Source organism: Emydura macquarii, unplaced genomic scaffold, assembly GCF_026122565.2.
Source record: "Emydura macquarii macquarii isolate MOO-44397 ecotype Brisbane River unplaced genomic scaffold, CSIRO-AGI_Emac_v2 contig_2768, whole genome shotgun sequence".
Taxonomy (NCBI): domain Eukaryota; kingdom Metazoa; phylum Chordata; order Testudines; family Chelidae; genus Emydura; species Emydura macquarii.
The window spans coordinates 24,894,099-24,908,128 of NW_027132905.1; the positions used below are offsets into that span (position 1 = coordinate 24,894,099).

General features: G+C 41.2%; 1 protein-coding gene across 6 annotated transcripts in view; it reads left to right on the top strand.

The window, feature by feature from the left end:
• SPDL1 (spindle apparatus coiled-coil protein 1) overlaps positions 1-14,030 on the top strand; it is a 54,933-nt gene that overhangs the window by 18,155 nt on the left and 22,748 nt on the right. For all 6 annotated transcript variants that reach the window (XM_067566674.1, XM_067566677.1, XM_067566673.1 and 3 more), the window contains exons 3-7: positions 3,395-3,571; positions 4,713-4,907; positions 5,229-5,378; positions 11,750-11,848; positions 12,797-12,907. In XM_067566674.1, the coding sequence (XP_067422775.1) occupies positions 3,395-3,571; positions 4,713-4,907; positions 5,229-5,378; positions 11,750-11,848; positions 12,797-12,907 (732 nt within the window). The remainder of the gene's footprint in view (positions 1-3,394; positions 3,572-4,712; positions 4,908-5,228; positions 5,379-11,749; positions 11,849-12,796; positions 12,908-14,030) is intronic.

The window sequence follows — 14,030 nt, forward strand, 5'->3', positions numbered from 1 at the left end:
ACAAGATGGTTCATGAGTGTTGTGTACAAATACTAACACACTGAAGTACATGAGACATTGGTTGCGGGGAGGTGGGATTATGCAGGCTGCCTGGAGAATTAGACGAACGTAGTAAGTGCACTACCACATAAATTACAAAACAGTTGGGTGAATGGATGTTTCCTGTAACAGACAAATGAACAGAAAATCTTCATTAAGCAATTGATGACTTTTTTGCAAAAGATGACAGGTCACTTGGAATTAGAAGTCCTAGTAATTAGTTGGTCTTGGATCTCAAGAGTCTAGATGCAGACCACCAAACCAGGAAGAAGAGGTGGATGAGGCTTTTTTTAAACAACTAACAAAATCATCCAAAGCACAGGACTTGGTGGTGATGGGGGACTTCAACTACTCAGATATCTGTTGGGAAAATAACACAGCAGGGCACAGACTATCCAATAAGTTCTTGGAATGTATTGGAGACAATTTTTTATTTCAAAAGGTGGAGAAAACTACTAGGGAAGAGGCTGTTCTAGATTTCATTTTGACAAACGGAGGAACTGGTTGAGAATTTGAAAGTGGAAGGCAGCTTGGGCAAAAGCGGTCTCAAAATGAGAGTTCATGATTCTAAAGAACGGTAGGAGGGAGAACAGCAAAATAAAGACAATGGATTTCAAGAAGGCAGACTTTTTAGCAAACTCAGGGAGTTGGTAGGTAAGATCCCATGGGACTTAAGTCTAAGAGGAAAAACAATTGAAGACAGTTGGCAGTTTTTCAAAGAGACATTACTAAGAGCACAATAGCAAACATCCCATTGCGTAAGAAAGATAGGAAGTATGGCAAGAGACCACCCTGGCTTAACCAGGAGATCTTAAGTGATCTAAAAGTCCAAAAAGAGTCCTACAAAAAGTGGAAACTAGGTCAAATTAGAAAGGATGAATATAAACAATAACACAAGTATGCAGGGACAAAATTAGAAAGGCCAAGGCACAAAACAAGATTAAACTAGCTAGAGACACAAAAGGTAACAAGAAAACATTCTACAAATACATTAGAAGCAAGAGGAAGACCAAGGACAGGGTAGGTTTGTTGCTCAACGGGGGGAGGGGGAGAAGCAATAACAAAAAATGCGGAAATGGCTGGGGTGCTAAATGACTTCTTTGTTTCGGTTTTCATCAAGGAGGTTGGTGGCAATTGGATGTCTAACATAGTGAATGCCAGTGAAAATGAGGCAGGATCAGAAGCTAAAATAGGGGAAGAACAAGTTAAAAATTACTTAGACAAGTTAGTTGTCTTCAGGTCACCAGGGCCTGATGAAATGCATCCTAGAATACTCAAGGAGCATACTGAGGAGATATCTGAGCCATTAGCAATTATCTTTGAAAAGTCTTGGAAGACAGGAGAGATTCCAGAAAACTGGAAAAGGGGCAAAGATAGTGCCCATCTACAAAAAGGGAAATAAGGATAACCCAGGGAATTACAGACTATTCAGCTTAACTTCTCTACCCAGAAAGATAATGGAGCAAATAATTAAGCAATCAATTTGCAAACATCTAGAACAGCGGTTCTCAACCTTTTTTTACAGAGTACCACTCGGGTCAGGTACAGTCGGGTCAAGTACCGCTTCACCTGACTGTACCTGGCCCGAGTAGGACTCGGTAAAATTGCGGGGTTGCGTGGAGGAATCGATGCCCTCCGCCGAAACCCTGCCGCCCTTTCCCAGTTTTCGGCGGCAGAGAGGATGGGACTTTTGGCGGCAGCGCGGTTTCTCAGCGGCGGAAAATGAGTTTCCCGGCGGGGGGGATTAATTCGGCAGCAGAGAGTTTTTTGGGCGGCAGCGGGGGAAGAGATTCGGCGGCAGCAAGGGGGGGGGTTCAGCGGCGGCACGGTTTTTCGGCAGCGGCAAGGGGGGGATTCGGCGGCAGCAGGGTTTTTCGGCGGCGGCAAGGTTTATCGGCGGCGGTGAGGGGGGATTCGGCGGCGTGTTTTCCCTCACGTACCACCGAGCCATCTTCCACGTACCACTGGTGGTACGCGTACCACCGGTTGAGAACCCCTGATCTAGAAGATAATAAGGTAATAAGTAACAGTCAGCATCGATTTGTCAAGAACAAATCATGTCAAACCAACCCGATAGTTTTCTTTGACAGGGTAACAAGCCTTGTAAACGGGGGAGGCGCTAGATGTAGTGTATCTTGACTTTAGTAAGGCTTTTGATACTGTCTCGCATGACCTTCTCTTAAACAAATGAGGGAAATAGATGGAGCTACTATAAGGTGGGTGCAAAACTGGTTGGAAAACCATTCCCAGACAGTAGTTATCAATGGTTCATAGTCATGCTGGAAGGGCATAACGCGTGAGGCTCTGTAGGGATCAGTTCTTTGTCCGGTTCTATTCAATATTTTCATCAATGGTTTAGATAATAGCATAGAGAGTACACTTATTAAGTTTGCAGACAATACCAAACTGGGAAGGGTTGCAAGTGCTTTGGAGGATAGGATTATAATTCAGAATGACCTGGACAAACTGGAGAATTGGTCTGAGGTAAATAGGATGAAATTCAATAAGGGCAAATGCGAAGTACTCCACTTAGTAAGGAACAATCAGTTGCGCACGTACAAAATGGGAAATGACTGCCTCGGAAGGAATACTGTGGAAAGAGCTCCGGGGATCATAGTGAACCACAAGCTAAATATGAGTCAACAGTGTAATGCTGTTGCAAAAAAAGCTAACATGATTCTGGGATGTATTAGCAGGAGTGTTGTAAGCAAGACACGAGTAGTAATTCTTCCTCTCTACTCTGCTGATTAGGCCTCAGCTAGAGTATTGTGTCCAGTTTTGGGTGCCACATTTCAGGAAAGATGTGGACAAAAAGAGAAGAGAGTAACAAAAATCCAGAGAAGACTAACAAAAATGATTAAAGGTCTACAAAACATGACCTCTGAGGCAAGACTGAAAGAACTGCCTTTGTTTAGCTTGGAGAAGAGAAGACTGAGAGGGGACGTAACAGCTTTCAAGTACATAAAGGGTTGTTACAAGGAGAAGGGAGAAAAATTGTTCTTCTTAACCTCTGAGGACAGGACAAGAAGCAATGGGCTTAAACTGCAGCAAGGGAGGTTTAGGTTGGACATTAGGAAAAACTTCCTAACTGTCAGGTTGGTTAATCACTGGAATAAATTGCCTAAGATGGTTGTGGAATCTCCATCATCGGAAATTTTTAAGAGCAGGTTAGACAAACACCTGTCAGGGTGGTGGTCTAGATATTACTTAATCTTGACTTAAGTGCAGGGGAGTGGACTAGATGACCTTTCGAGGACCCTTCCAGCCCTATGATTCTATGATGAAAATAAACAAATACCTGAAGAGCTGCTTAAAAAGATACAGACTTATCAATATCATAACATTTGTTTTTCAGAAATTTGAACAAGAGAAGTACTCACTTCAGAGAGAAGTTGAGCTCAAGAATAGAATGGTGGAAAGCTTGAACTTCGAATGTGATGCTCTTAAGCAGCAACAAAATATGCAACTGGAGAAACAACGGGAACAACTTGAAAGAGTCCATGGACAAGAAATCAATCAACTTAATAACAAGGTTTGGGATGTAATGAACTGTTAAAATGTTGCTGATGTGCATATAAAGGAATATTTGCAGGATTTTGAAGACTACTTCACTTATGTCTTGAAATAATAACTGCACAACTATCACTCAAACAAATCAAATGAATGGTTCAGGCATGCAGTCAGTTTTTTTTCCCCCTTGTACTTTATATATATATATATATAAATATAATATATATAAATATATATATATATAGAAATTCCAGAATTCAGTTAGCTGTCATTTCTTCTGACTGTTTCCTTTTTTAATAAAAAAAACTTTCCAGCACTGTAGCAATAGTGAGTAGTACGTAATAAAAGAGTATTGGAGATGACAGGCTGCTTATGGTAGAATTTCAGAGGGAGTGAAATATCAGCAATATTAAATGAATATTCCCGATTCTATCCAAGATAAATGTATTTGTTCTGCAGTTTACTCAAGCCAGCTATTAATTGGCAATGTGCAATTTAGGTAGAACGTAAGGAAGAAAGTTGTCACAGGGAAAGGTGGTTGATTTCACAGTAGCATGTAACAAAAACAGAATATGATAACCTTGCAGAGGGTGCAGCATGTTGATTCAACAGGCCTCAATGTTACTCATAAAGAAAGACCATGTGCTTGGTTCAGTGGCGAAGGACAGGTTTATTGTTGACAAAGCATGGCACTAGTGTCCTGGCTTAATGGTACAGGTACACTAAGAGATATATGCTTGAGGCAGTGTAGCAGCTTAATCAACATAAAGTTGCTGTCCCCTAGGCTGATACAAAGATGTTTGTATCAAAGGAGAAGTCATAGGAAAGACAAGTTCCATATTGCACTCCAGATGTTGTTAGCTACCACCCTTGTTCTTGTACCTGGTAGTTCAAACAAAAAGTTCTTAACTATTATTCTGTCATCCCCGCTATCTTTATGAGAGGTCGGTGTGTTCCTGTACCGTCTCTTAGGAATGTGTTTACGCGCTGTGTGTCCAGACCATTCTCTTAGGTCAGGAATGTGCATACTTGGGTAGCTGACACCCAGTATTACTACTTTAGTAAGGCCTACCCTAATTCACAGCTTTTAATTCATGCTATTAGTGTGCCTGGAGCTCCTGCAGTGCCTAAAATATCAATTGCTTAACTACTGTGTTTTTAAGTTAGAGAAGTTGAAAGCAGACCTAGATGAAACCCGACTAAGTGAGAAACAACTAAAACACAAAGTGAACCATCAAAAAGGAGTCATTAATGCTAAATCAGAAGAATTGCACATGATGTCTGAACGTGTACATGAAACCATGTCTTCAGAAATGCTGAATCTCCAGATTGAACTAATGGAACTTGAAAATGTGAAGGTATGTGACTAATATTTCGTTATCAGTGTAGGTTCATGGTATGAACATTCTACTTGAAGACACATGTCTACCTCTAGTCTCCCACTGTATTTGTATGGTTTTAGAAGTTCATGTCCAGTATTCTGTATCTTGTGAATAAACTGGCATACTAATATAGTTTTTCGTAAATCATAGCAAAGATGGCTGGGAAAAACTTTTTACCTTAGAATGGTTAGCACTGCAGCGTATGATATACTGGAAGAAAGTTGCACTGATGCCAAAGTACCTAACTACTGATAAGTAGAAAATAGAAATAAAATCATCTGTTTGTTTTCGGGACAGGCCAATGTTGAAGAGAAGATGAATGAATTGCAGTACAATAAAGAGCAACTAGAACTTGCAAACAGCAACCTACGCAATCAGTTGGAACGCCTTGAGGGAGAAAAGGAAGAAAGAGAAAAAGAAATAGTTTCTTACTGCAATACATTGGAGGTACTGTGCTTATATCTTTAAGTGGTGTAACCTCAAATATCAAAACACCACTTTTCATACAGAGGTGGTAATGAGAATCAAAATGTCATGGGTTTATTTACAATTGTTAGGTTGTTAATGTTGCAACACTTCACAGAAGTACCTTTTTATTCAGCTAGATTTAAAGACTTGAGTCTAAGGGTTCTTCTCAGCAAAGCAGATAGTTCTACATATGATAGTTCTGTATTGTGTCAATCTAGAGACCAAGTATTTTCAGTGAAAATTAACAGGAGAGATGTCTGTATCATCTGAACACCTTTGAAAACATCAACCATATGTTGATATTGATACTGGCTTTATCCACAGTTTATACCATCAGCTGAGGGATTGATTTCTGTCCATAACCTTTTGAATCTACAGCTGCTTGTAGGTAACTTTTTTTCTTCATGTTTTTAGCTCCTAGAGGGTGAAATTGATTTCCTTTTCCAAGGACACACAGGTGGCATCTGTTGAATTCATTTGTGGGCTTCTGGGAGGGTTATTAAGAGGTAAAGAGCATCTGCTGTTAGTATGTTGATGCTCACTCAACCCTGATTCAGTTAGTTTGAGATGATGAAGGTGGGGGTTGGGAAAAACATTTGAAAGATACAGCGAAGAATGTCAGTCCTTTTGGCCATTTGTTACTTGTTTTCTCACTTGAGTACAAGATTTGGTAGTTTTTAGATGACCAGCTGCTCCTAGATTAGTCTTGTCTTGGATGGTTTTTTATCACTTGCATCTTGTCAGAAGATGTCTGCCACTTATTTTAGGCTGTGGACCTTGAAACAACGATGTGTGCTTTTACCATGAAGAGAAATTGCTATGCCCCTTCACCATATTATCTAGATTTTTACTCTTCCCCCCTCATCCTCCTTACAATTACCATGCCACATCAGTTTTTTGACTGACCATCAGCCACCTGATTTCTTTTTATACTGTCTCAGGCTGTCTGTGTACACAAACTCGAAGCAGTCAAAAGGTGTGGTTTGGGTTTTTTGTTTTAAACTGATGCAACATCCTGTATGGATACTTACTTTGTTTTAAGTTGCTTATATACAAATTGCTTAGATTCCTAACACTTCAAACAGTTAAAGAATACTTGATTAGCCATTTTAAGACCTGCTGAGAGATTTGACAGCAGACATTGTGCTGGTAACTTCACCAGCATAGATCTGCACTAAAACATGGAATCAGTGAGAACAGTGTGTGTAACTACAGTATTGTTGTTAACTGAATTTGGTAACTTTTTTCCCAATATTTTTTCTGTCGTGTGTAAAGTAAAAATACTTATCCTGGTATCTCAATATTAAGATACAGGGTAGAGCAGCAGAGCTACATTTGTCTTGTTCCAGTTATGTAGATCTAGGTCAATAGTTAAGTTGTACAGTGCCTGCTGGGCTACACAACCCATTGGGAAGCGTGCCGCTATGACAAAATTCAGTCTGCCCAAAATAAAAATTCTAGTTAATACAACATCCTTGTCCTCAGTATTGTACAGTTAACCCTAACAATGTGAGCACTTAATATCAGCAGAAAGCTATACTAAGCCTCTTTATTTGGCGTTTACATAGAAAGGGCTCCCTGTGGACAATCATTAATAGCAGTTAATTGTGTGTGCAAAGCTCTCAAACACAAATGCCCTCATTGACTTAAGTTCTTAACAAAACAATGTACTGATTATCACTCAAATATTTTGCTTAGAACAAAAAAGATGTTTTTTGGGCTGTGGCAATTTGAAATTTTGAATGAGTGAACTCTGCAATAAAGATTTAACAGGAAGTCATTGCAAAGACTTGAAAGCAGGAGCAATATCACCAGATGGTAAGTCTGTACTTCCACATAGTAAATATGTATGTGGCAGCATGGTAGTTGGAACTACCCAGATCCTCCAGTATCTCTCCTCTGGCACACTCCTTCCCCCCCCTCAGGCATGGCAGAGCTGTCCTGCAGGCATTAAGATAGATCTATGTGGGCTCATTATGTGAGGCCGTATTTGCAGGCTGTGCAGAGGGTAAATTATGCCCTGTATGTCATCCAACTGACCCTTGCATTTACAGGGTATTGGGCTCCTTCTCCTCCCAGGAGGAGCCCCATGCCAATGCAGAAAAGCTCAATCAGGAGCTTGAGTGTTGTTTTGGGAGCACGGCGGGGAGGCTTGCAGAAGAAGTCATGGGTGAGGACACCATCAGGCCATGTGGTGAGTCCCTCAACAGATTAAGGTTGGCTTAGGGTTAAAAGACAGGATCTGAAGTCCACATCCTGGTGCTAGATACTGAAGCGGGTCTTTGGCTCCTTTGGGAAAGAGACAGGGGTCTTGCACACCTCCTTTTCCTCACACAAATGAATCAATGGGTTCTTATGACACTCGGGTAAATCTTGCAAACTCGAGAAACTGAGTCCCAAAAAAGGCAAAAGCAAGTGTCTCTTTAAGGCAGCAGTTTATATTGTTAATGAACAAATGATGTAAAAGTTGGGAATTAAACCTTTTTTCCTTTACCCCATATACCTTTCCCAGGGAAGTGTTCACTGAGACTTTTCTCATATGCAAAGAGTCTTGAAGTGCTCTTTATCAGAATCACTATCCTTCCTCACATAGAAACGTATTGGGACATGCAGAGAAGCCTGATAATTGTGAAGTCCCTCCTCAAACTGCAGTGTTGTGGGAACTATGACTGTCGGGCTTTGAGTCCAAGAATCTTCGCTTTTCCAGGGAAAGGGACTTAGTCAGAAGGGCAGGAAGGGATCTCTCTCAAACCCTCGGCTGCTCCATGGGTTGGCTCCATATTAAAGTGCAAAGAGCACTTGAGATGTTTTCCAGATCTGGTCTGAGACTGGAGAATCCACTCCCCGCTAAGATAAACCTTCATGGGATTACAGGGGGGAAAGTGAGAAGAAATAACTTCCCATCTTCAAAAGGACTTGTGAGTGACTGAGTGAAGCCCCAAGTGGTACTAGATTGCTCCTACAGTATTTATGTAGTAGCCAGCCTGAGGGAGGTAGCAGGCAATCTTTCAGGCTCCTGAAGACCATTCGAGGTATTGGTATCAGTATCCCTCCTTGCTTGAGTGGTTCCCACGCCACGTTGAATCGCAAACTACCTCGTTCCTAGAAACAGGCTAGGGAAGTAGCCTGTACACTCTACCCATACCAGGCCTCACCTGCAGGTAGGTTTATGGGGGTGCAGCTAGGGATGGAAGCTTTGGGATGTGCCTTCTCTAATTGCAGCCTCGCAAACCTGCCTTTGGCTGCTGCTGATCACATCTCAGTGCTTCCTTTAGGGCTGCTGCTCTGCGAACCTGATTGTACCTGGAGACCATGCAGGAGGGTAAGGGACTGAGGTGTCTGCATCTCCAGCCAATGGGGAGCCCCTGTGGGAGTCTTTGCTCTGTGGACTGGGAAGAAAGCTTGTGGGGAGGGGCGCTGCAGTCCAGATGCCAAGGTTTTCCCTGGGGATTGGGAGTGCTGGGGGCCTGTGGAGCTACACACTACCTTTGTCTGCTGCTGTCCTGCCCACAGCTTTCCCTTACAGCCCACCAGAGAATTATTGTGCAGCTCTGTGGGCCCTTGTTGCTGGCTTGCTCACAGCCTCCCTCTACCCTTTGTCAAGCCCCAGCATCTAGGTTACAGCCTTTCCCTCTACCCCGCATGCCGCCCTGCCTTGGGGGCAGGTTTGTGGGGCTGCAGCCCGGGAAGATATTGCTCTGGTTCTTCCTCCCCTGGCTGCAGCCCCACAAATCTGTCTTTTGCTTATTGGTAACTTTCTGCTGACAACAGAGGGGTTGCTAATAATCAGAATTTACTATAATTCCTGTACAAGACCTCTGCACCTAGAATCTTAAGAGACAGTTGGCGGTAGTCATAGCAAGGTTAGATTGCAAGTTAGGCAGTTGTACCCATTGATGGACAACATACTGGTTGATCATTGCCTTGTCTAGGGAAACAGTAATTTGTGAGTGGCCAGCTATGGGAAAGAGTTTATGCTCACCATTTCAAAATCAAGAACTCTTTGGACCCAGTGCAAAGAACTGCTCAGATATGCCTACGCCATAATTTTACCACCCTGGTAAAGATTTGCAAAGATCCAAAATTTCATTGCATCGTTCAGTTTTGGTGATGGTTATCAATAGCTAATTAACTCCAATGGCTATGATTACTGAGGCCATACATTTGTGTCACTTAGGGATTTTTCAAAACCATGCCTTCAGAAATGCATCCTAATCCATTGCAGAACTGGGAGGTCACTCCCAGGTCACATCCTAATGTCCCTTTTGTCTGTATAAACAACCTTCTAAAATAACCCAAATTCTACTCTACACCCATTCATGCTCACTGTGGAAAGAAGCCTTGTATGGATGGGGGCATATTTCAGAGTTCTAAATCTCTCTCGTTATTCTAGTTCACTTTTTAACAGAAGGCCACATCTAAACAGAAACATAAACATGGCTGTATGGGATTGGATCTGTGGTCCATGAAGTTGCTGCCACTCTTACAGTATACTCTACCAGCTGCACCAGAAAAAGGTGCAAAGAACCCTGTTGAGTTTAGTGAGAGGATTCAGGATGGTTTGTGAAATACAGGTCAGACTGGATGATCAGGCGGTCCCTGGTCTTAAACTCTGACACTCTAACTGCACTGGGCAATGGTACCTTCCTTGCACCAGTAGAAAAGGCTCCATCTCTTGAGGAAGAACTCCTTCATCTGGACTTGGACCACTTACAATTAATGCCAGGGAGTCTCCATTAGTTTCACTGATTAAATTTTGGTTTCCAGAATACTGAACGAGGAAATTTCAGTTATTGATATGGTCAAGTTATACTTAAGTGTGAGGAAACAAAGTTCTTTAGAGCAGAGACCAATTTGGCTGTATAATGTCCTGGTCTGCCATGATGACTCAGATACACAGAGTGATCAATTCCATATTGTACTGTCCCAGGTTCTAGCAATTGGAGGTTTAGGGACACGTGGAGCATAGAGTTGCACTCGTGACCATCTACACGAATTTCTTCAGGATGGTTGGTTGGAATTCTATAACTAGCTATCATGGAACATTGATACCAGCCCTGGTGGTGTTCTTTTGGCAGGCACAATGGACTCCTCCTAGTGTTGAGATTAAGTGGAATGATGTTAAACAAGACTGTGGCTGAATTTGTAGTTCCCATTACCTCAGAAAGAGGGATACTTTGAAATTAATTAATTCCTCTATATGAGGATCACATTGCTGTTGCAGTGAGGAAGAGGTTATTACAGCTCTAGAAACCTTTTTGTTCAAATTAAATTCTTTCCACAGTTCCAGGGAAATAACTTTCCCATCACATTGTTATTGCTCTTTGGAAGATAGTAACGAATGAGCATTCCTAGAGCTCGGGCGTAGATACACAAATTGTACTCGGCTCATCACACCATCCAAAATGCCATGGTTCTAGGGTCTCCAATTGCTGCAGGCAACGTGTTTAAAATCGTTCACTAGTTTGCACGTTAGGCATTGGGGTGAGTATTTATGGAGGATATGTCTTCACTGCCATCAGATCGATTCTTCGGGATCGATTGAGCGGAAGTGTATTTCCAATCGGTGCAGTGTAGTGGGGACGCTGCACTCATTAGAATTTAGGAAGTCGACAGGAGATACACAAGGTCCTCTATGTAGCTTTCATATCTCCCGTTGACCGTTGCCGAATTTGGTGGTAAGTGGAGAGCAGGCTAGAGAAGGAAAAGGTCCCTAGCGATGTGAGGAAAGTGTATGTGAAAGATTTAGTAAGTAGGTTTCCATTCCTGTGCAGAGGCATCCTTTGGTGGCATGGTACCTCTGCTTTCTAACTTTAAATTACAAAGCTCAGGCTCTATAGGGGATTCATCCAATTTGTACCTTTTTGTCTACTCTACTTTAAACTCTGCTACTTCTTCCTGTCCCCTCTGTTTCACAGCTTGCTACCTCCCAGCAGTGTTGAATGAGGAGAGAAACACTGATGTAGAATGCAAAATTCATCACCTGATATCTTTCTGCTAACATCCTCTCTAATTGCATTCATCCTGATAGCCTGATAAACTGGAGTACAATTTATAACAAACTGAATTGTTTTCTCTAAAGGGAGAATTAGACCAACTTGCCTCAATGTGAATTATGTCATGTTAGTTATCTTGTTGCTAATAATCTGTTGCTAGAGTACTTTTACAATTTTGGAAGAACTCTTCTTGTGACTTGAACTGAATGGCAAAGCTTGTTGCTGGAGCATCCAGCAAAAACAGTGAGGAACCTAGCTAATGTCATGAAAATCTTCTATATATAGTTCTGACCTGCAATACAAACAAGACACTTTACTGACTGACATACCTTTTTTTTTTTGGCTTTAATCTAGAAAGCTCGTGAAGCTAACCAGGCACTTCAAGTTCAGTTGGATCATGCACTGCTTCAGGCTTTGGACCCTACTAGTAAAGGCAATTCTCTGTTTGCAGAGGTATGTTATGCCCCAGTGATTCCAGAATGTGTTCATTGGGGAGAGCTATAAATACTTCAGTCACTATAAACTTGTTCCTTCAGTTACATGCTAAATGCTGATGTATTTGTGTTCCTGAGGCATCAAATGTGACTCTATAAAAACTAACTTAGATGTTCAGCTGTTTGTGGGGACTGAGTAGTAGACATTTGTTTCTAATCTCTAAAGTGGTGTGGGAGTTAAGTGTTGTAACCACATTAATAAAACTGCATGGACCACTTTGGAAAAACGTGAGGGTTGATGCCGTTTTGGCTACTATATTAAGCCAAATGTAAATCCTCAGCTGGGAAGGAATATTCAGCTGGATGTGCTTCTCTAATGTATCTGGGAAGTTCAGTGATTGGGCTGTGTGTCTGACCTCATGTTGGAGCCTGACTGTGTCTGACTTATAAATTGGGACAAATAAATACTGGATAAGTGAATCAGCTGAAGGGATCATATCTTCATACCTGGTATTTATGGGAGTACACATTGTAGTTCTGTTCTAATCCCTCCCTGTAAATTAGTGTAACTGGCGTGCATGTGTGTGGTGTTTTTTTGTTTTTTGTTTTAAATATAAAAACTTCATGACAACTTGCACTAACGTCAGTAGGCAAATCTAGGGTTTATAGAACTACTAAGGCAGCTTAGGAGTCACTTTACTTGAATAGCCATAGCACAAGGGGCCAAAATCTTTACTTCAATCCATTGACCTTACTTCAGATAGTAAGGTAATATCTATTCATTTTAGCTGCCTTAGAGGTACATGAAGTACTTTGAGGGAGTTTTGTTAGAAAAGTCATACTAATAGAAGTGTCTCACTGGTGATGACTGTAACCTCATGTTCTTACCTTAACGTCTTAAAAACTAGCATCTAAATGACAATCATTATGATTTCCATAGTAGTAATGTGTTAAAAATGTTCTATAGGTGGAGGACCGTAGGGCAGAAATGGAACGTCAGCTGATCAGTGTGAAAGTAAAATATCAATCACTGCAAAAACAGCATGCATTCACTAGAGAACAATTGCAAAGAATGAAGGTATGACCATTTATTGTAATACTCCATTTTTTCCTTGTGGTCTGACAAGACACTGCTTGAGGAAAGAGATTAGGAATCTGATTTTACAGGCTGCAGGTAAAAAACGTACAGTCAGTCTTCCTGCAAAAATAACAAACAGAATGTGTCTGAGGATTTTGTCCATGTTCAGTTTAGTATCACATGAAGAGTTAATGTATTAAGGTTATCTTATTGGTAACTTTAACTTAAGAAATATTATCAGTCATCCCAAGAAATCAAATATTAGATTAAAACTACTTCTGTAGTAGTAGCTGTTTTGTTCAGCTGTCAGTTGTTCAATACAGGTTTTAAAAGCATCCAAAATGATTACTCTATTGTCCTTGTTTCATCCCCAGTGCTCATTTATTGTCCTTTGCCATAGTGCTGGAGTTTTTGTATCCTAAACATTTACTTCTGTGCCTTAATAGAGATTGGCAATAATGATGACGTTGGCTGCCTATGCGTTGCAGATCATGCCAAGAACTAAACATTTTCACTGTTCCCTCTGATTCTGCTGTTTTTACTATGTATTGATTTCTTGGGTCTGTCATCCCTGTCCCAATACTCAACTCAATACACTTTACAAGACCTTTTCTCAAGATTTGAATTCAGCTGTATTTTCTTAACATCTCAGCTTGTTTGTCAATTAAAATAATCACATCTGAACATCAAATATTGTGCACCCTCTTGAGTTAGAACATAATTGTCCCATCTTGTAGGAAAAGCTCAAGGGGAAAGGTGTCCACTAGGAACTCTGAAGACGGTCTGATAGCCAGCATTTGTGCGTTATCTTAAGGTGAAGGGGCCAACTTCAGGTTGGGAAAGAGTTGGACTAGATGCACAGAAAGTGCTTAACTGCTATGGGGATGATTATCATGGGTGGGATAGTGACGTCTAATCTTACACGTCCTCCTTAGTATTATCTGGATGCAGAAATAAGCTGAAAACAATCACACTTCCAAAAAAAGATTAGGAAAAGAATTGCTGCAGAACTTTTGCATGCTTAAGATAAGCATCTGGTGTGCACATACAACCAGTTGAACAGCTGAGATGAAATTTCTTGCTCTGTACTCCCAGCAAATGTTTGAGCAATTAAAATGGCTAG